The sequence below is a fragment of the Patella vulgata genome, chromosome 6 (assembly GCF_932274485.2).
Source record: "Patella vulgata chromosome 6, xgPatVulg1.2, whole genome shotgun sequence".
Taxonomy (NCBI): domain Eukaryota; kingdom Metazoa; phylum Mollusca; class Gastropoda; family Patellidae; genus Patella; species Patella vulgata.
Window position 1 is genome coordinate 57,026,950 of NC_065884.2, and position 21,402 is coordinate 57,048,351.

Below are 21,402 nucleotides of genomic sequence, written 5' to 3' on the forward strand. Positions count from 1 at the left end.
CAAAAGAATTTCTTTCACTGGAATATGGTAAAGGGATGTCTAAAGGACTCCCAACTCAAAATTGTCCGCTGAAACCCTATAGCGTTTTTCATAATTAGCATAAATCCAAGATGGCCGCCACACTATCGTTATTTTGACGTCAAAACACTGCTTTGATACTGAATAAGTGGGTTTGACGTGAGTTCTGATGTCTAAGAGAACTCAGAATAAGCGGGCTGTGACCTAGTTTGTTTTTGTGACAGTGACTGACTGGACTGGAATCCAATCTGGTGATTGGCTTGGAATCCAGTCTGGGTTTTCTGCCATATATTTGAAACTTTCTTTTGCTAATTTTGTGAAAAGAGTCGTATTTCGCCATGGATACGTGCATAGTTTGTGGCAATAACCTAAATAATGGTGGGGATGTTGTCATGCTCTTGTCATTGGCTTGGAATCCAGTCTGGGTTTTCCCCAGATATTTTGCTAATTTTATGAAAAGAGTTTTATTTCGCCATGGGTACGTGCATAATTGGCAGCAATAACCTAAATAATAGTGGGGATGTTGTTAAGCTCTGGTGATTGGCTTGCAATCCAGTCTGGGTTTTCCCCAGATATTTGGACACGTGCATAATTTGCGACAATAACCTAAATAATGGTGGGGGTGTTGTCAAGCTCACCACCAAAGGATGGAATGTAATCAATCAAGCTGCTCAGCTTCACCAGTTGTACATTTCGGCCACTCCTAATGCTCATGTGTATGTACAGTGCATGACCCGAGTTCACAAAGCATTCTCAGACTTAAAGGAGCTAAATCGCTAATATTTTGGGCCTAGAAATTGGCACAAATGGGTCGCAACACATATAATAATGTAATATGAATTTATATAAACTGTTTTACATTCAATCGTTTCCATTTTACTGTGAATTGTCATCAGTTATGTTCGGCGAAATACGCCAGAAGTCTCAACCGAAAGACAGTTTCTAGCGTCTGGTTATTCCAGTCAACACCGATAGTATATATTGCGCATGCTCTCCAAATAAGAATATGGCATCACCGTTTGACATGACTTGTGGAATATGTCTAGCCTCATTCTTTGAGCACCTTGTTACAAATGGCGCTGAAACACATTATGGTACACGATTCGTGTACCAATGGTAAAATGTTTATTTTGTCTTAAATATTGGATATCAGAAGCCCATCTTTTCCAGGTAAGACCACAGCACCAATGCTGAGTTAAATTGCAAAAAAAAATCGTGTTTTTAATGTTGAAGATTATGGATGATATTGAGTTACGGACTTAGCTTTAAGTTGAGAATTTACTCAAACTTGTTCACCTTATTTTTACTAATATATAGCCCCTTATAAAACTTTTGTTGTTTTAATGTATCAGATACATCAATAAGAAACGGTGCAAAGTTTTGTGTTTCTGCATCAAAGATATTTCTCATAAACAGTGATTGAAAGTTGAGCAAATTCTCAACGTAAGTCTGAGAATGCTTTGTGAACTCGGGGCCTGATAGAACTTCACTCACCAGAATGGATTCCAGTCCAGTCAGTCTTGGTTCTCTAAGACACCAGAACTCATGTCAAACCCGCTTATTCGGTATCAAAGCAGTTAGTCCGGTCGTCAAACCTCAATATTTCGAGTGAATCTGGAAATTGTCTATAAAGTTTTTTTTAGGATTGATTTTAATATCCTATGGTGTCCTCTTTCAGAATCTGCCGGGTGAACTCCGGTCACCTTTGAGCGTTTTGCGAAATTCAAGATGGCGTCCAAGAGGGACGCCATTTAAAAAAATCCCCCATAACTCCCATAGTATTTATTCTAGGACGATAATTTTGGTGTCTAAACGTATGTTACTCGGGTCAAGGAATACACTGAAATCATTCATTATGTAGTGGGGTGATTGGATGATAGTAAAATCTAAAATGCCAGACAATATGGCCCTTTAACTCGTTGGCGGCGGCTGAGGGCCATTATTTCACCAAACCAAACTATATCTAGAGACAAACGACATATTTCAGGATAAAGGATCATATGAGTGATGTGATAACATCACATACATGTCTATTTTGGGCTCCAGGGCCACATGGGCCGGCTCTGAAAAGGGGGCACAAGCTGTTTTGTGAACATTTAAACAAACAAATTCTACGAACAAAACACGAAAATAACCCCCACAAAACTAGGCAATATTCAGTTTAATCCTTTGGTCGTATTTCTGGCTCCAACCTAAGACAATACAAGCACAAAATACTGTACATTCTAAGCCATCCGTAGTGCATCTACAAGCAAGCGCACTGCATGAAGTGTCATTCTTGTATCCGCATCTGATGAGACACACGACAGACCCCGGAGCAAGTTGGCCAGTTGTTGTTTAATTAATTTAGTATCCTTTACCCAGCAATGGCTTGTTGATGAGCTCTTTTTACGTTCCCTGTAAATGCATCAGTCATTGAGTAAGACTACCATGTTTGAGTGGGGATGACGACTTTTTAGATGCCCATACCCACCAGCGTGTTTCAGGCATCGATTTGCTAGAACTCTGTCCATAACAAGCTGACATAAATACAGTGGCCTTTGTAAACACCGATTCTACTACTCCGAGGACTGAGAGAGAGAATTCAATCAAGCTCTCATCACTTCCAAAGCTGTAGTAGCATGTAACCGTGTCATATCGAGTAAGAGTAAGGGCTGACAAGATTCCAATGATAATTGACATGCAAACGGTTGTTTCTTCTTTGATTGGTGATTCCAATGGCAACGGTTGTTTCTTCTTTGATTGGTGATTCCACTGTGACGTGATTCTTGTCTGCTTGTTATGGACAGAGCTCTTGCAAATCGACGTCTGAAACACGCTGAAGGGTATAGGCATCCGAAACTGGACAAATATCGTCATCATCCACACTTAAACCATGTAGTCTTGCTCCAACGAATGATGCATTCGTATGGAAAGTAAAACAATGTCACCACCATGCTACTGCGTTGCATTCACTGGAAGATCGCAATCCACCGGAACTTGATCCAGAACTGTATTGCTGGGTTAAGGAGACTAAATTGAGAACATTACAATCGGTCAAATTGCTCCTGTGGCTCATCAAATGCGGATGCACGAGTGACGCCCCAAATAGTACGCTTGCTTGTAGCTGCACTAGGGGTGGATTAGAATGTATAGTATTTTGCACCTGTGCTGTCGCAGGTTGCAACCAGACACACGACTAAAGGATTAAACTGAATATTACCTAGTTTTGTGAGGGTATTTTCGTATTTTGCGAGTAGAATTTGTTTTTTTAAATGATCAAAACACAGATTGTGCCCTTCTTTTCAGGGCCATCCCATGTGGCCCTGGACCCCGTGTTAGGCATGTATGTAGTGTTATCGTATCAATCATATGCTCCTATGTCCATAAATATATAGTTTGGTTTGGTGAACTAAATATTGTCCAAACCGCCGCTATCGAGTTAAAGGGCCATATTGTCTGGCATTTTGCATTTTACTATCATCTAATCACCCCACAACATAATGAATGATTTCGGTGTATTCCTTGGCCCCAAAACCATAGTATGGGGGTTATAGGTGATTATTTGAAATGATGGCCGTCTTGGACGCCATCTTGAATTTCTCAAAACGCTCAAGGGTGACCCTGGTTCAACCGGCAGATTTTTAAAGAGGACACCGTAGGCTACTAAAATCAATCATAAAAAAATCTTTGTGCACAACTTCCAGGTTCAGCCATAGTTATGCTGGACTAAGTGTTTTGATGTCAAAATAACGTCAGTGTGACGTCATTACGTCACAATGCCATCATGACGTCACACCATGACCTGCTGGCGTCGTGATAACTTTTTTTTCCGATTCATTGGTATCACTTTTGTATCTAATGATACACATTTATATGCTCTAAAACAAGCCGTTTGCAAGATATGGAGGACAGAAAGTCCAATTGGCGGCCATCTTGGATTTATGCTAATTATGAAAAACGCTACAGGGTTTCAGCGGACAATTTTGAGTTGGGAGTCCTATAGACATCTCTTTACCATATTCCAGTGAAAGAAATTCTTTTGCAATTTGTTCTCGGTACTTGACAAACAGAAATTATATCTCTCCGGCTACTAGGCTAATGCTATAGTGTGCTATAATGGAAATTTGGCCTGGAAAGCAGTGCTGTGGCCTACTCTTACTTCAAAATTCAACTGTCAAAGATTCTTTGTTTACGACAATGTGGATACATAACCTCAATTTTGGTCCCATCCAAACGACTATTCATTGTCCCTTGCCAGTAATTACAATAAAGATTTGTTTTACTATTAGGCAGACCAGGAAATAATGATTGTCTGACAAGATTGTAGTTGCTTCTGACAAAATATCATACACTCGAGGACATGATCACATGTTGAACGTTATGCAGGACATGTATTATCACTATACAAAGAAAGCAATGACAGTGATGAGAAATAAATCTGTGTCAGACAAAATGACCGACGCCAAAAGAATTGTGCTAGACAAAGCCTGAATTTGTGCCTGATAATATCTGTGACAGGTGTTTATGCTTTTGATTAGGTTATGTAAATCCAATAGTTTTTGCTTGATAACAAGTTAACATATTATGGACTTACACGTATATATAATTTGTATATATGACAAGGACAGCTGTCTAGTCATTCAAAGGGAACGAAAAACCGAGGTCCCGTGTACACATTTGCGTACACGTAAAAGATCCCTTGAAGTTGGAATTGATATAAGAGTAGGCCGTAGTGTCACTGTCCGGGCAAAATTTCCCTCATAGCACACTGTATGGCGTATGTCCGTTTTCATTAGTCCAGTTCGGAGCACAACAGTAGGACGTTAAACCCCATTTCATTTCATTTCTTATAAATTTAACAGGTGGAAAATTAGAAATACACCAGACAAGCAATGTTTCTAAAAGATGTGGCATTAAATTCAGAGGTAGTCCACAATTAAATATCCCACATTTGTTACACAGTTTTATTATTCTACTTCAAGTTTTTGTATCTCATACAAAATTTGGAGCAAAGGCATGGCCATTTGTTGCTCTGGCTAAATTTGGGGAAAAGTTGGAGCCGCGCAAAGAAACCAGAATTAACATTGAGTCAATGGGGAAATGAATTGTGGTCTGCATCCTTTGACATTTTATATGTCTTCACATTCACGTTTTGACTGTCAAAGTTTACTACAGAGATCATAGTTTTTTCTTTTAAAACTTGCTGTGTGGCATTTGTTGACACTGATTTTAAATCTAACACATGACTGCTGCTTATTTCAATACAGCAAGTATAATCGAATTCGTAAACAAATTTTACTTTTTCTTTTCAACTTTTTCTGTTGACAGGCCATTGACATTGTGAAGCCATAGCTCTTTCTCTATTCGTTTATTTTTGTACATTTCATTGAGCTGATTCGTAATTTATCATATTTTCAGGTAAAAGAATTGATTGAAGAAGAAAATGACAGAGAATTATTGTTTGCATCATTGCGCAGTTACCAGTCGTAAGTTCAATCATATCTGATCATCTTATTTCTTCAAACTAAAACAACAATTTATTAATAGTAAGTGCAGGAGGACCGCACCACGCACAATCAAAATTCAAAATACAAACATGCAGATAAGACACACAATATATATACATACATTGCAAACAATAAACAACACGATGTATCAAATCAAGTGGGTCTCCTAATGAAAAGGGACAGCTGTTTCCTCATAATATATTAATAGAAAGCAATATGTAGAACATTTATTATTTATGGGCATATCATGTAATTGTTTTAAAAGCAGAGCCGCGGTGGCTAAGTGACACCAGCTTGCGGGTTCAATCCTGATGTTGGTCAAGAAAGTTCATTGGGATTTTCCAGCTTTTTTACCCCTTGTCAGTGGTGCAGGATGACAAGGACAGCTGTATAGTCGTTTGGATAGTACGGAAACCTGAGGTCGCGTGTACACATTGGTGTGCACGTAAAAGATCCCTTGGCAGTTGGAATTTGATATAAGAGTTGGACGTACATGTAGTGCCGCTGTCTGGGCAAATTTTCCCTCATAGCACACTGTATGCCGTAGGATGTTAAACCCCATTTCATTTCATTGTTTTAAGAGCAATTTAAATGCAAGACCTGTACAAGGGAGATAAGAACAGACGTACCATGTTCACCCTTCACTTTAATACATATCATACTAATCCTCCTCCTGTATGAAGCTCATCTCACCATTCTCCAGCATGAAACTCATCTCATCATCCTCTTATATGAAGCTCATCCTACTATTCTCCAGCATGAAACTCCTCCTATATGAAGCTCATCTCACCATTCTCCAGCATGAAACTCATCTCATCATCCTCCTATATGAAGCTCATATCACCATTGTCCAGCATGAAACTCAACTCATCATCCTCCTATATGAAGCTCATATCACCATTGTCCAGCATGAAACTCATCTCATCATCCTCCTGTATGAAGCTTATCTGACCATTCTGTAATAAACACCTGATTGATCAGCTGCAGTCTTATAGATATCGTAAAAGCATGGTGTCAGAAGTTATGAATAAACTTGATGGTAAACGACTACTCTCATCTAATATTGTCTTCATATAGTCATAGTTTTATATTTCTATATTAGAGAGCTGGTATTGGAGACACTGTTGGCTGATTTACGCAGACTATTTAATGATCCAACAAAGTTAGAACTTTACGAACATATCAGGTAAGAGATAATCAGTTCATTATACATATCCTTAAAAAAACAACATGATTTACTTTTCAAATTTAACACTCTACTGATCGTCATTTTCACTTTTCAGACAAAATCTCCTTTTTCACAGCTGAATCCATTCTAAATTATAGTCGAGTGGATTATTTTTAACATTTAAATTCAACAGTGTATAATCCCGGAGCTTGGATTATTTCCGAACAAAATAACCTTATACCAAATACACCCAAAATTTGTCATATCAATCCAGTAATATGGCCAAATTTTTGACGGTTTTGACTAAAGTGAAATTTTGAAATTTTAGTTTGAATCTGTTTTCACCTTATCCCATGTTTATGTCGTCTGCATTGTATGCTGAATGTTGACAAATTTTTAACTTGTCATATCTTTGTAAATACTGGGCAGAACCAAACCATTTTATGACCGATTTGTTGTAAAGATTCAACATACACAATATTGTAGTTTTTAAGGGATTCAACTTTCCTCAAATGACCTTTAAGAATGATCCATGACCCTGGTTCAATATAATGATTTTAACTTTCAGACCACTGATATTGTTAAAACATCAAATAGAATACAGTCGTACGACTCCCAACATGCCAGGTGTTAAATTACGAGTTGTACGATTACAACGGCAACCAGGAGAAAGTCTAGGATTCGCTGTGAGGGGAGGTAAGTCCAGTTTGATATCTGCATTCTGTCTTTTTTTAGATCAATGAATGATAGATTTTTACAATTTTGTTTTGTGTGGCAGAAGTGTTGCCATGTCTAATATTCGCACTAACTTTTCAAATTATTTCTCGGTGATACTTTAGTACCTGTCTCCTTTTCCCCTAAAAACATAAATCGTCAACAGAAAGAAACGTTCACTTTGTCGGATAGGTCAGGATTGTCGGTCAAAGGGAGGGAATCCCTGACCTTGGTTACTTTAAAAATAGTATCTGAATTTGTTTTGAACGTTACAGTAAGTATATTAGCTCGTCTTTTTTTGTTTCTGCATAGAAATATGCTTCTGCTGCCCTGTTTTGGTCATTTCTGGTAAATAGAAACTAGACTAGGTGGAACTCCTTCGATCTCGAATAACCAGTCTTTTTTGACAGCTGCCAATAACGAAAAATGGCTCAATTCGTTTTCTTTGTTTTGTGAGATGAAGATCTCATATTATTTTTCATAAACTACACTGACAGTCTACTCATTGCTAATTCATGATATTTTGTCCATTTTTTATTTTATAAATCGCATTACTTATTACACGAATACGTCACGATTCGTAAGGACCCTTTTTGTAAACCAAGGAAAACGATGAAAGAGTACAAGTTCTACTAAACTGATTTTTAAAAATGTGGCGTCAAATTGAAGCTTACACTCGAAAGAACATATTTCTATGGGACGAATTGTGATTATATGAAATAGATTTTATTCAACGTTTATATGAAATAAATTTTATTCAATGTTTACATAACGACCTATGAAATTATTTGATTCTCTGGAATTTTGGCATTATTATTGGCACCATGGAAAAATACTCCTTTAATTTTATTAAGCACTAGCTTAGCTATTTACATGGCAAAAATTATTTAATTTGGATCAGGCAAGACTGAGAAGTTTGTAGATTTATGACGAAAATTGATCATTTTTAAGCTGATTTCAAAATTTAATATCTTTAAAACCACAAGAGATATGTGCCCAAACTATGGCGTGAATCACAGCTTTAGATGTCTATTTAAAGATCATACCAAATTTATGTGGAGCAGAGTTTGATTAATAATATAAAATTAATTGCGAAGTTACCATAAGTTATACATAGTAACGCCCTTAATTCAATTCTTTTAGGATAATGGTTCTAATTTTATTACTTAATAGTAAGTGCAGGATGACCACACAAACAAATTTGATGATAAAACACAGAATGAACAACAGATATTTTTTTATCTTTTACGTGCACGCCAATGTGTACACGAGACCTTGGTTTTCTGTCCCCTACAAAAGACTAGACAGCTGTTCTTGTCAGGCCCTCCGTCCTGCATCACTGACAAGTGGGAACCACGCCGGAAAATCTGGATGAACTTTCTCGGCCAATGCTGGGATCGAACACCCGACCTCCAGGCTAGCGAGCCAGCATCCTACCCACTTAGCCACTGTAACCCCCGAAAGGATTTAGACCAGGGAGGCCTCTTTATCTGTTATGAAATGAAACATTGATTCACTGTAGATAAAAACGTGAAAAATAAATCTCGAAAGACTAAACAAAATTTTCAGCCTTGTCGTTGAAAATAATGAAGTCGATCATGTTATATTTCAGGTTTTGAACACGGTGTGGGTGTGTTCGTATCAGATGTCCAACCAAATTCTCAAGCTCAAAAACGTGGACTAAAGGTTAGAAAAAAAATTTCTGTGACAATCATTTCAGATCTTGTGCATGGATGAAGCTATGACTCTCCAAAGTTTCTATTCTGTGTTAATAATTCCAATCTGCCAGTTTGAATTATAATCTTTTACAAAGAATCTGTTGTTTATATCTAATATAAATGTCTTTAATTTTAGATTGGTGATGAAATAGTCCGCGTAAATGGGTTCACCATCTCGGAAGCCATACATGAAGATGTACTAAACCTTATTAAATCTCGTGAAGAGATCGTTCTCAAGGTCACACACATTGGCATGTTACCTAATAAGGAGACACCTAATGAAAACGTAACATGGTCTTATGTGGAGAAAATGGATTCGTCCAAGGCACTGGTATGTAGGACAGTCAAACCTCTTTATTCCGCGCATTTGGGTTCCCACAAAATTTTGGATTCTTAGTTGTTCATTCTGGAACTTCAGATGTGGAACTTCAGACAAATAAATACCCACTAACCAAGTGTCAAGTCTCGAGGGTTTGGTTTTTCACCTTAGTTGAAATGTCACTAGTTATAATGTCATTTGCAATCCATACACAATCTGTACACAGGCTCCCAATTCATAAAAGAATGAAGTTCAAGTTGCAATTCACAACAGTGAGCCATTTTAAATTTCAAAACATTCTTGTTTCAAAACCCTGATATGTAACTAATCAGTGAATATAACAACCAACAGCGCATTAGAAACTGTTCTTCAGTATTAACACAAATTATAAATGACGATATTTTTATTATTATTATTTTAACAAATTTTAGCTACCGTTCATTGTATTTTTTGATATTACATTTGGAATATGTAATTAAAATTTTTACTCAATGTAGGTAGTATATTTTTAGTTGCTTTTGTCATATTTCCCTATGATTATGGGAGCCACGATGTCTAAGATGGTAAGAAGCTGGCGCGCTAGCAAAGTTCATCGTGATTTTCCAACATGATTTCCCCTTGTCAATGGTGCTGGACAGGGGGCCTGACAAGGACAGCTGTCTAGACATTCGAATGAGACGAAAACCGAAGTCTGTGTATACATTGGCATTCACGTAAAAGATCCCTTGGCAGTTGGAATTCAGTATAAGAGTAGGCCATTGTGCCGCTGCCCGGGCTAAATTTTCCATGGTATGCCATATACCCATCTTTATTAGCCCAATATAGGAGCAGAACAGTAGCACGTTAAACCGCATTTCATTTCATTTCATTTCCTACGATTATGATTTTTACAGCAAGAGGTATTGGATGGTGCTGGAAATAAAAACCGTAACCAAGGTAATGAGTTGAAGATATTCATCAACACATCTGGAGCCAGCAGTATTGGATGTGGGTAAGAATCTTTACCCTTCTCTTGTTATCAGATAATCTTCAGGGTTGATTTTAAGAAAATATTTATTTAAAATAAAAATATTACTTAAAAACATGATTCATTCACAAACAATATTCAAAAACATATGTTGTTTCCCAAAAAAAACCAGTCAAACCAAAATCATAGAAACAATGCTTTGAAAATCTTGATTCTATTGATTATAAAGAAGCAAGACCGCGAAAAACAGGGTTTAGTCATATACTGAGCGCCATGGAAAACGCATCACTTTTTTTCCCAAATATTTTATTACTAGGTGGTTTTGTTTGTATAATATGATGCAATACTATGAACTATTGTTTCACACAATGCTCCCAAACGCAAAAAATATCGGCCCGTGTGCACAAAAAAAAAATTGCGCGAGATGCACATGAAAAACCCAATATTCACGTGCAGCATTGTGTGTGAGCCCTTTAAAAGCATGTTTTCAACTTAATGTGCAGTACATGAACTGTGAAACGTCAATCTGTCGTAATTTGTTGTTGGACGTGTAAAGGAATCGAGCTAGAGATGCCGAGACTTACTGAAAATCAACGGACTGAAGCCATGGGAATGTCCAGGGCTGGCATGTCTACACGTGCTATTGCCAGGCACTTCATTTGTCATCAGTCCACTATTGTAAGGTTGGTGGAACGTGTTCGAGTTACTGGATCAACACATGACCGTCAACGTCCTGGTCCACAACGCGTTACAACCCAGGCTCAAGACCGCTACATCCGGGTCACTCATCTGCGTGACAGATTCTGCCCAGCTACTCGAACAGGTGCAGCAGTCGTCGGAAGACAAGGACCAGTAAGTGCCAACACCGTAAGACGTCGTCTAAGAGAAGTAGGACGACCTTATGTTGGAGCTATCCTCAGGGATTGTCACCGTCAAAGGCGTTTGATATGGGCTCAAGGACACCAGACATGGAGAAGAGTAGACTGACAAAGTGTGCTCTTCAGTGATGAGAGTCGCTTTCATCTTTATCATGCTGATGGCCGTCAACGTGAGTGGAGACGTCTTGGGGAACGTCTTGCAGACTGCTGCGTATTCAAAACGAATCGATGGGGTGGGGGAAGTGTAATGGTGTGGGGAGGCTTCACATTTCATCATCGGACCACCCTACACATTTGCAGGGGTCGTGTTAATGCTGTAGCCTACCGTGATGATGTCTTGCAACCAATTGTTGTTCCGATGTTTCGAGCGCACCCACAACTTCAGCACTTCCAACAGGATAATGCATGTCCGCATACCGCTCCTTTTAGTATGGACTACCTGGCTGCTAACAACATCAACGTCTTGGACTGGCCAGCCATGTCTCCGGACATGGCACCGATAGAACATGTCTGGGATGAGATTGGACGCCGTCTGTATCGGAGACCACAGATGCACACCATTGCTGCTTTAGAAGCTGCTTTTGTCCAAGAATGGAACAATTTGCCCCAGGCCTTCTTTCAAACAATGGTAAATACCATGCGACTTTGCTGCACAGCGTGCGTAAGAGCCCGTGGAGGACACATGCGCTACTGACATCTGTGTCGTACTTTTGGTTTTGACTCCTCTGACTTTGTACCGTTGATTACAGATTAAACATCCATAAGTGTACAAATGTGTTGTTATTGATATGTTCCCATTTGAATATTGTTCACAATAAGAAGCAAAATATATAAGATATGTTCACAGGATCATTTTGTTATACGAAAAACTAAGTGATGCGTTTTCTATGGCGCTCAGTATATTTGCCAGTCGTGGTTTTTTTTTTCTTAAAGATACATTATGGAAGATTATAAAAAGAGTTGGCAGTTCTCACTATAACAGTTAAAAACTTGATAATGTAAAGGGAATTTGCTGAAAATTTCAGTCAAATTGATCAACTCTGAACAGAGAATTTAGCGATTGAATTTTTAGCCTAGCCTCAATCATCATTACCAAAGTCGGTATGATAAAAAACCTAGTCTCAATTATCCATTTCATGATTAAATCATGAATGAAAGTTGAGCAGCAAATTGGATCCTAATCCATTAAATATCGCAGGCTAGCGATGACATCTCAATTTGATTATGGTCTGGATAAGTTAATTAATGTCTAATTAATAATTTGGATAACATTTCAGGCCTAAAGTAAGACCTGCAATAGACAGATTTAGCTTTTGCATTAAGCATGTTTAAGCCATGTAAATGATTAGATTAGATGATATCAGAAAAAAGTGAAAGTGAACAAAAATTATGATAGTATCCCAGTTAATTGAGTGATCAAGTACAGTAGCAATAAAATGAAATATTGGAGCCTAATTTATGATTTATTTTAGTATTTTAAGTGGACCAAATCATTTTCCTGGTATATTCATTGAGAAAGTGAAGCCAGATAGTTTAGCAGAGGAAGCTGGTCTAGAAGTAGGAGATCAAATTGTAGAGGTCAATGGAACACCCTTTCAAGGAATTAGCCATAAAGAGGTAATATTATTTTCATTTAAATTACATGATATCTTTGATTTTGGTGAACTTGGACAGGGTGTAACAGTGGTTACTACACTAGACAGCTGGAATCAACACCATTTGTCTTTCTCTATCTTTTAGTATAATATTTCTGTTGATATTTATCTGTGTTTATGTAATGTGAATCATTCATGTCAATTATGTCTATGCTGTAATGTGAGTTATTTGGGTGAGCATGTGCCATGGACTGGAAGTGAGTGACCGGAGGGTGTGGTTGAATATGCGGTTGATTGCAGAGATTTGATGTAATGTCAGAAGGAAAAAAATGGTTATAATTAACACTAATATTGTGTTTTTAACAATTTCAAGCTGTTGTAACATTGAAAGGGTTACTATATTATTTCAGACTGTCGTAACATTGAAAGGGTTAATATATTATTCCTGGCTGTTGTAACATCACTGTTGTAACATGTTTTAATATAGTATTCCAGCCTGTTGTAACATTGAATGGGGTAATATATGATTTCAGACTCTTTTGACATGTTTTAATATATTATTACAGGCTGTTGTAACATTGAAAGGAAGTCATCAGTTAGATATGGTTATCAGGAAAAACATTGTAAGTAGATTTGATGTGTTGTAAGTTGGTTATATTTCACTATACTTAATAGCTGTTTTGTTATTGGGAAGTCCAATTAAAAATTCTGACATGGTTTCTGCTTGTCAGTGGTGCAGGATAGAGGGCCTGACAAGAACAGTGTCCAGTCAGTGTAAAAAATTACATTAGGATGTTAAACCCCATTTCATTTCATTTCTTCTTAATCTTTTAAAGTTGCTGGACCCCACAACCACACATTTGTACAGTGAGAAATTATTACCAGCCAAATCCAAGCCAGCAATGGCCGATGAAGCTCTTTGAGTTATATTATGCCACTTTTATGGAAGTTTATATAAGCTTGGGAATACTAATTGTTATCCGACATCATTGCGCTCACAATCTGATTAAAACACAGATCCAATTTCGTTTCGTTTTTTATAGTTCAAAATTTCGTTTTACTTGTCTTTACTACATTTGGATCTGGAAGACTTGTTATTTAACTTGTGTTCTGCTTGAAATGAGGGGTCAGCCAATCAAATGGTCTGTCGAATCGAGCGTTTGACCTTCTTTGCGCGGAACTGTGGGTAGACATTGCCAGCAATAGAAATCAAAACAAAGCAAAAGTGGATTTAAAAAAACATGGCGGTCGCTAATTGGTTAATCGAATGACTGACGTTATCGGGTCAAATGTCGCTTGCTTGGTACCTGACGTCATAGAACGTGAACTCCCACTATAACTTGTTAGATCTACATGTAGTGTAGGCCATCGAAAGTATAAAAAACAAAACGAAATATAGATCTATATTTTAATTAGATTGTTGCGCTCACTAACCAGGAAATCCCAGATTCGATCTTGGTGTTGGCCGAGAAAGTTCCTCTGGATTTCCCAGCCAGGTTACTTCTTGTCATTGGTACAGGATTGAGGGCCTGAAAAGCCTAAAGCGGGTTCATGTTGGGAGACAAATAAAAAGACCTGTGACACTTGTAATTTGATGAAGAGTAGGTGAAAACACAGTTGTCCAGGGGGGTGGGGGGTGGATGGCTGAATGGTTAGCGTGCGTGCGCTGTATCATACAGTCTGTCATTGAGTCGACTGGTGTGGTTTCGAATCCCCGGTTGTACGTAGCAAGGAGTAGGTTCGCCTGTCCAACCTCGTGGGTTTTTTCCGGGTCCTCCGGTTTCCTCCCACTGTTTTTTTTCTCTTGATAATCTTTGCTATATGACTCGTTTCTACGTTTCCTACCCATGCTAATAATATAATTTGAAATAATAATAATATCCAGTTCTTAGGAATGCTTGTATATTTTACATAATCAACCCTTAGATTAATTAATAGGATAAATAATGACTTAAATAGGCTTTATATATCATTGTCCATTATCAATCGACTGATAATTGATTAGTATTACTCATTGGCAAGATCTGGATATCAGCTAGTTGGTTAATTTATAGTATGCCGCTATGTGGTTGTGATTGACACTCAATGTAATGGTCTATGTGGAATAAATACGTTTAGAATTTTAAGATTTTTTTCCATCCACTTCTCAAAAAAAATAACAAGTACTCAAAAATGTTATCACAAAAATTGTTACTAAAATCAAATTTTAATTGCCACTTTCATTTTTTTATCGGCGACTTTGGCATCTGGCATCCCCTGCTGCTATCCCCATCTTCATTAGCCTAGTTGGTAAAGAAATGTTTTTGGATATGTAGGTTCCTGGTTCTCTTAGATTGTATTAATTGTTTATTTTCAGGGCACAGTATTGTTTGAAAAATCTTGCAGACAGACTCAACAACAACCGTTAAAAATTGCAGAATCGACTGCCCCTGATAATAATGAGGCTGTAGAAAGGTATACTTGTTTTGAGGAGGGTCTGGTTATAGCACACGATATTGGCACCTATTAGATTAGATCACAAGTTTTTCACTGAATGTTGTCACTAGGGCTCTCATTTCATTGGTTGGAGAATCTACCTGTCAGTCCATAAAATTGTGCGTTTCAAATAATTTAACTTTTAGATGCAATTAATATACTTAAACTTATAGTATTTATGTGTATAAATTGGATACTTAATGCATAAAATGATCTTGCTAATCTAGAAGATAAATGAAATTTGACCAGCTGTTAAGTATGAATTGAGAGCTCTGTATCTAGCACTATATCTTTAGAGGGCTAGATCTATTTGTTAAGGCCAACTCAATTTTTGTCAAGGTCGCTGAGATGTAAATAACATGGTTGTTGGCGAGATTGTAGGTTAGGGCTAGGTCCAGGGTTAGGTTGAAGTTGGCCTTATCAAATAGATCTAACCATCTTTAGAGGCACCATGTCTAATTGTTATAGAAATAAATAGCCAAAAGAATCCTTAGGTGGTATCAATCAGTGAAATGATTGGAATTTCACACTGACAGGATTGCTATTCTAGTGAATATTATGGTTTAGGATTCGTTACTTGTTTACTACTAGGAGCCCCGGTAGGTCAGTGAGTAACGCATTGTCCTGCCTTATAAATAGTTATTGGATGTAAAAGACATGTTTTCTACAAAAAAATTCTCTTCTCATATAGATTATTTTCAACATAGTGATGACAATTACACATGGAAACTGTTAAAAAGCTTTTGATTGAACAATTGCATGATTTTTAGGTGAAAGAATTTTAATAGATTTCTTAATTTCTTGGTCTGAAAATTCAGTTCAATTCTTAGTGAAAGACACCAATTTATGGAAATGATTGATTTTAGATTTTAATTAATTAAATTCAGATCTACTTTTGTGTTATTTATCTACTGCTATTTGTAAATATGGCTTTTAGACAACACTGTTCTAACAAATAGTGCTGTTTAATCCTGTGAACTTGTTTTGATCATAATTGCCGGTCTTAATTACAGACTGTCAAAACTTGGCAGAGAATAATCGAAGAATTAAAAGTGGACCCTCCCCGTAATCAGTTCATGTGACAAACCGGGCTACTTAAAATAGATATTTAAAGCATGGGGTTGTTTTATGCTGATAAAATTGTTTTAAAGATGAATTAGTTTGAATGTGGTTTTAGACCACCTAAAACATCAAATCATATGGTTTGTACGTGGGAAGGCATCTTTAATGAATGATTTATAATGTTAAATCTTGACAAACAATTTCCTGCTTAAAGAAATAAGTTCCCAGGTTTAAACAGTATTTTACTAATAAATCACAGCTTTTTTATTTTTTCACTAAAATTCTGTTTTATTGCTTTACTAAAATTCTGTTTGATCACTTTACTAAAATTCTGTTTTGTCACTTTACACTTTAATAAAATTCTGTTTGATCACTTTACTAAAATTCTGTTTTGTCACTTTACACTTTACTAAAATTCTGTTTGATCACTTTACTAAGATTCTGTTTTGTCACTTTACTAAAATTCTGTTTGATCACTTTACTAAAATTCTATTGTGTCACTTTACAATTTACTTAAATTTGGTTTTATCACTTTCAGTCACCTGGTGTCTTTATTGTTTTATTTATTTATTTATTAATCTTTCTGTGATAAATAAATCTCCTTACAATTTGTTTTTGTTTTTCTTTATGTATCTTTCTTACCCTTCCCTTTAGTTTTTCTTCAATCTGTTTAAAAAGATTGTATCCAGCACTGTATCATCGACACACTCTCTATGAAAATATGGTCTGGTAATGTTGGTTTTAGAGTCATTAATTGACAAAGACTACTATACCAAATGTTTGGTATGCCATGCGTGTGCCCATATCTAAATGTCAAGAGTTGTTGATTATTAATTGAAAAAAAAAAGATTAAAAATTCAGCTAGAAAATAAATCTTTCTTTTAAAAACTGTTAACAGAATGAATAAAATATTTTTATCTTAGTAATATTTGACCATCCAATATTTTACTCCAGCAAGTAAAAGTTATCAACATTGTTTTGTTTAAATTTCAAATGGAGGTGGAAGAGCACAAAATATAATTCATTTAAATTTGAAAACCAATGAAAAGGAGCATTGGATTCAAAATTATCGTATCTCCACAGTTTAAAGTGTGATACGTAAATGTTGCGAGGCCATTTCGATGGGATGGCAAACCAAGATCCACTCATGTACACATTAGAATATGTGTAAAACAACCCTTCCGTTGCCTCCCTACCCCCCACCATCGCACAACTGACCATAGAATTTCCATTTTCTTTCTGTACATGCATTATATTGCATACATACTTTTGTTTCAGACTGCGAAATTATTTTGTTTTGGAAATAAATTAGAAAAATTGATTTTTGTATACCCACATGGAAATGTGGTCTTATATTGCAGTCATCCCTTTCATTTACTGCATCTGTGCATCTATCCACTGTCAACTGTTTCTTGTGAACACTCTACAGTCTACAAACTACATTTATCAACTGATCTTGTTTTTTACATTATTGAGACGAAGAACACTTTGGAATTTCAGCGATTTCGGATAATCGCTTCCAGAGTTATTTTCCTTGATCACTTTGTAGAGTCTTGTTAATACCCTAACAATAATAGTTATCATCAGATCTATTTGAAAGTTATAGGCATTATTCCAAATGGTGAAACAATATGGCTCTGGTTTAACTTTGGTGAATCGTTTGAATACTAACGAGTTAAGGCCCATGCTCAATTCTGTAGCACCAAATGTCATCATATGTTTTACTTATATTTATGTTTATTGTTCTGATTATTGTGAGGAATAACAATACACATAATCCAGAATGACGTCAAATGTATTTTTTCAAAAGGAAAGTCACTTGACGGAGAACAAACACGAAGTTTGCCATTGTTATTATACTAGGGTCACGACTAAAATCAGTTAGTAACTATGTCGACTAAATGATGTTCGTGGAGGAACTTGCAATAGCGATAGCAGATACAAACGTAAAGATTATATGATCAGTGTTACTTTTCATCCGTTTCCGAAGCTGTCAATTAACACAGAATGGTAGACACTTGGTAACATGACGCGGGCACCCTCATAACCACCTTCCCGTAATTGCGATACGACGGCACCATTATGTTTGTTCAAAGGTAGATAGACTATTTTAAAACACTAGTATTTTTATACACCCACACTGAAATGTGGTTGTATATTGTTATTGATATGTCTGTTTTCTCGTCCGTTGGTCCGGCGTCCACAATTTCTTGTGGATGCTCTGAAGGCTAGAGTTAATATCTGATTGCCTTTTTAAAATTTATACACAGTGTTTAAGGTCATGAGACAAAGAAGGCTATAAGACAAAGAAGTCTATCTTCTTTTGTGTAGAAATTTGTAGACCTAACCTTGGTAAGAGTTAAAAAAAAACATGATTATATTGTTTGGTCAGCAGTGAGACAGAAAGATGGGCAGGCTACCCTTCTTGTCAGTACATGCTTGGCCTCAAAACCACACCACTTGCATTAGACCAGCCAATCCCTACGGTCAGCAATGAAATAAACAGGGCGATCGGATACTGTACCAATGTATAGCCCTTAATTAATTCAATATGTATCATTTTCCACATGTTGAAATCCTAACATAAAAACATGCTGACTCTTTAATTTAAATCCTTCATCAACATAATTTTATATTAATATTTGTAGGTATAGTTCACCAACACTTCCAGACAGAAATTATAGGGATGATGAAATAACATTTTCTGATGAATCGAGACACACACAACGTTCATATGGTAAGATCTATTAATGGAATGATTTCTTTGAAAATATAAAAAGCAAAGTGGTGTTAGTGGGACATATAGAGGCAGTGTTGGACAATTTTGTACTCATGGCCAGGTCAATTTTGCACCCTGGGCAAAGCCAACTATGTGCAACCCATCTAAGGCAGCCTTCATTTTAATGACATGCAATAACATAATGAATCTATATTAAGGATCATTTTTGGGTGCTGTTCTAATTCTGATGTATCAATCTTTAAAAAATGTTGTTCTTATGATGCACTAGTATTCTTAATTTTTGACATTTTGAATGTTATGCTTGCCTGTAACCAGAGAACCTACAGGATTTCATAAATAAAGTCTGGAATAAAACTGAAAGGTTGAGATGTGCAAACATGTCTTTAGTTGCAAAATCGTTTAAGCTCTTAATTGTTATATCAAGGAATTAATAATGTCAGTAGTGCTACTGAAAGAGAATTTGTGTCTAGTCCTTCTGATGGGACAATCCTTTGGAACTGCATGTGAAAGATTCCTTGGTAGTTGGAATTTAAAAGATTCAGACCCTCTTTCATTCCTTTGCAAACAGAAAATGTGTTGGTCTCCAAATTAAAAGATTAGGCTACTACCAGTAGGCCTATGTTAAAAATGCCACAGCTTACCTTTCATTTCTAAAGTCATGACAATCTCTGATTCTAGTTCTAGTGACAGACGAGTTCGTAATTATATATTTTTTCAACATTTCTAGGAATAACACCGAGTTCTGAGACCAGCACATACACAACAGGTTATAATACTGGCAGTGATCAAATAAAACTGGATAATCATGATGATCAGAATACACATTTCTCTAGTACAGTTATCTCCCCTGATCAACAGAAATCAGATATTAGTACACTACGAGAAGAATTAGACACTCTTAAACAACGGGTAATTTTATATTTTTTGCTAATTAAAATCTACTAGAAAAGACAAATCTTATGAAAAGTATTCAAGAAATGTGTAATTCACCTTATACCGGTGGCTTACATAGACATGTCTGGTTAACGTACATTTCACATTGGATTTTATGAAATTTATTGATTTCAAAAATGTTAATTTTTTCAATGCCAGGCAGTCTCAGGTTTTATTTTTTGTATGCCTGTGTAAAATGATTGAGATATGTGTCATCCGGAACATATGGTTTGTTAATGATTATAATAATAGCACAATCCAGATATGTACTATTTTTGCTAGAGGGAAGTATTAATACAATCCAAATATCACTTTTATCTTATTTTTACTGTACTATATTTGCTAGAGGGAAGTGCTAGGTGGAAAGGCTGCTATACTCGCTGCACGTTCTTCAAACGCTGCCAATAAACCAAGTCTACTAGGCGCGGCTAATGATAGACACAGACAGTTGTCACCACAAGATTTCGATAAAATAGATAATCCACGAGATTTGGTAAAAATAAAACCTTCCAAAATTCCCTCTTCTTTTGCTCAGTATATATAGATATCCTATTTAATATCTGAAATAACTTGAATCCATCTAGTGCTTGACGGCTTGTCGTAATAAAGCTGCCTTTCTTGGCTTCTGTTCGCTATACATGTATTTATCATTCTTTCAACCTCTTATATTATATATCTAGTACCGTTACTATTATATTTGGGGGGGTTGGATGGCCGAATGGTTAGCACATGCATGCTGTATCATAAAGCCTGTCATTGAGTCAACTGGCATGGTTTTTTAATCCCCGGTTGTACGTGACAAGGAGTAGGGTCGTCTGTCCAACCTCATAGGTTTTCTCCAGGTCCTCTAGTTTCCTCCCACTGCTAAAGACCCCTACACGCAAGCAAATTATTGAAATAAAATTGAATCATGTGTTAGTCCCGAAATGACCTAGTTTGTGTTGAGTGAACATTAAACCCCATTTTTCTCTCTCTCTCGCTATTATTATATTTTATCTTATGATATTAATTAGATCAGCATCTATACACCGAGACCTCCATTTTAAGCATGATGTATACAAAACTTATACATCGCTAATTTGCCTTAATCTATTGTAATATATTACTGAAAATAATGAGAACAGTTCATATTTTATATTGTTTCTATTGGCTTACACTTCAGACAGTAAAGTAAAATTGGAATAAAGTAAAGATATAAATAGTTGCCGATAACAATTTCTGTAACTCATTTCAAGAACAAAGTACTTAATTTTTTGTAAATGTTAATTTAAATGAATTTCTGACTAACATATATTCAGCCATATCAGTGTATAAAGCTGGTATTTT

General features: G+C 36.4%; 1 protein-coding gene across 4 annotated transcripts in view; it reads left to right on the forward strand.

Moving 5' to 3' along the window:
• LOC126823789 (harmonin) overlaps positions 1-21,402 on the forward strand; it is a 31,763-nt gene that overhangs the window by 5,406 nt on the left and 4,955 nt on the right. For 2 of the 4 annotated variants that reach the window (XM_050552775.1, XM_050552774.2), the window contains exons 2-13: positions 5,419-5,486; positions 6,610-6,693; positions 7,244-7,371; positions 9,002-9,075; positions 9,244-9,438; positions 10,320-10,417; positions 12,744-12,888; positions 13,433-13,489; positions 15,223-15,320; positions 19,052-19,140; positions 19,871-20,052; positions 20,423-20,569. In XM_050552775.1, the coding sequence (XP_050408732.1) occupies positions 5,419-5,486; positions 6,610-6,693; positions 7,244-7,371; positions 9,002-9,075; positions 9,244-9,438; positions 10,320-10,417; positions 12,744-12,888; positions 13,433-13,489; positions 15,223-15,320; positions 19,052-19,140; positions 19,871-20,052; positions 20,423-20,569 (1,365 nt within the window). Of the gene's footprint in view, positions 1-5,418; positions 5,487-6,609; positions 6,694-7,243; positions 7,372-9,001; positions 9,076-9,243; positions 9,439-10,319; positions 10,418-12,743; positions 12,889-13,432; positions 13,490-15,222; positions 19,141-19,870; positions 20,053-20,422; positions 20,570-21,402 lie in introns of those variants that run through there. The other 2 variants (XM_050552776.2, XM_056101624.1) reach the window with 2 other exon arrangements.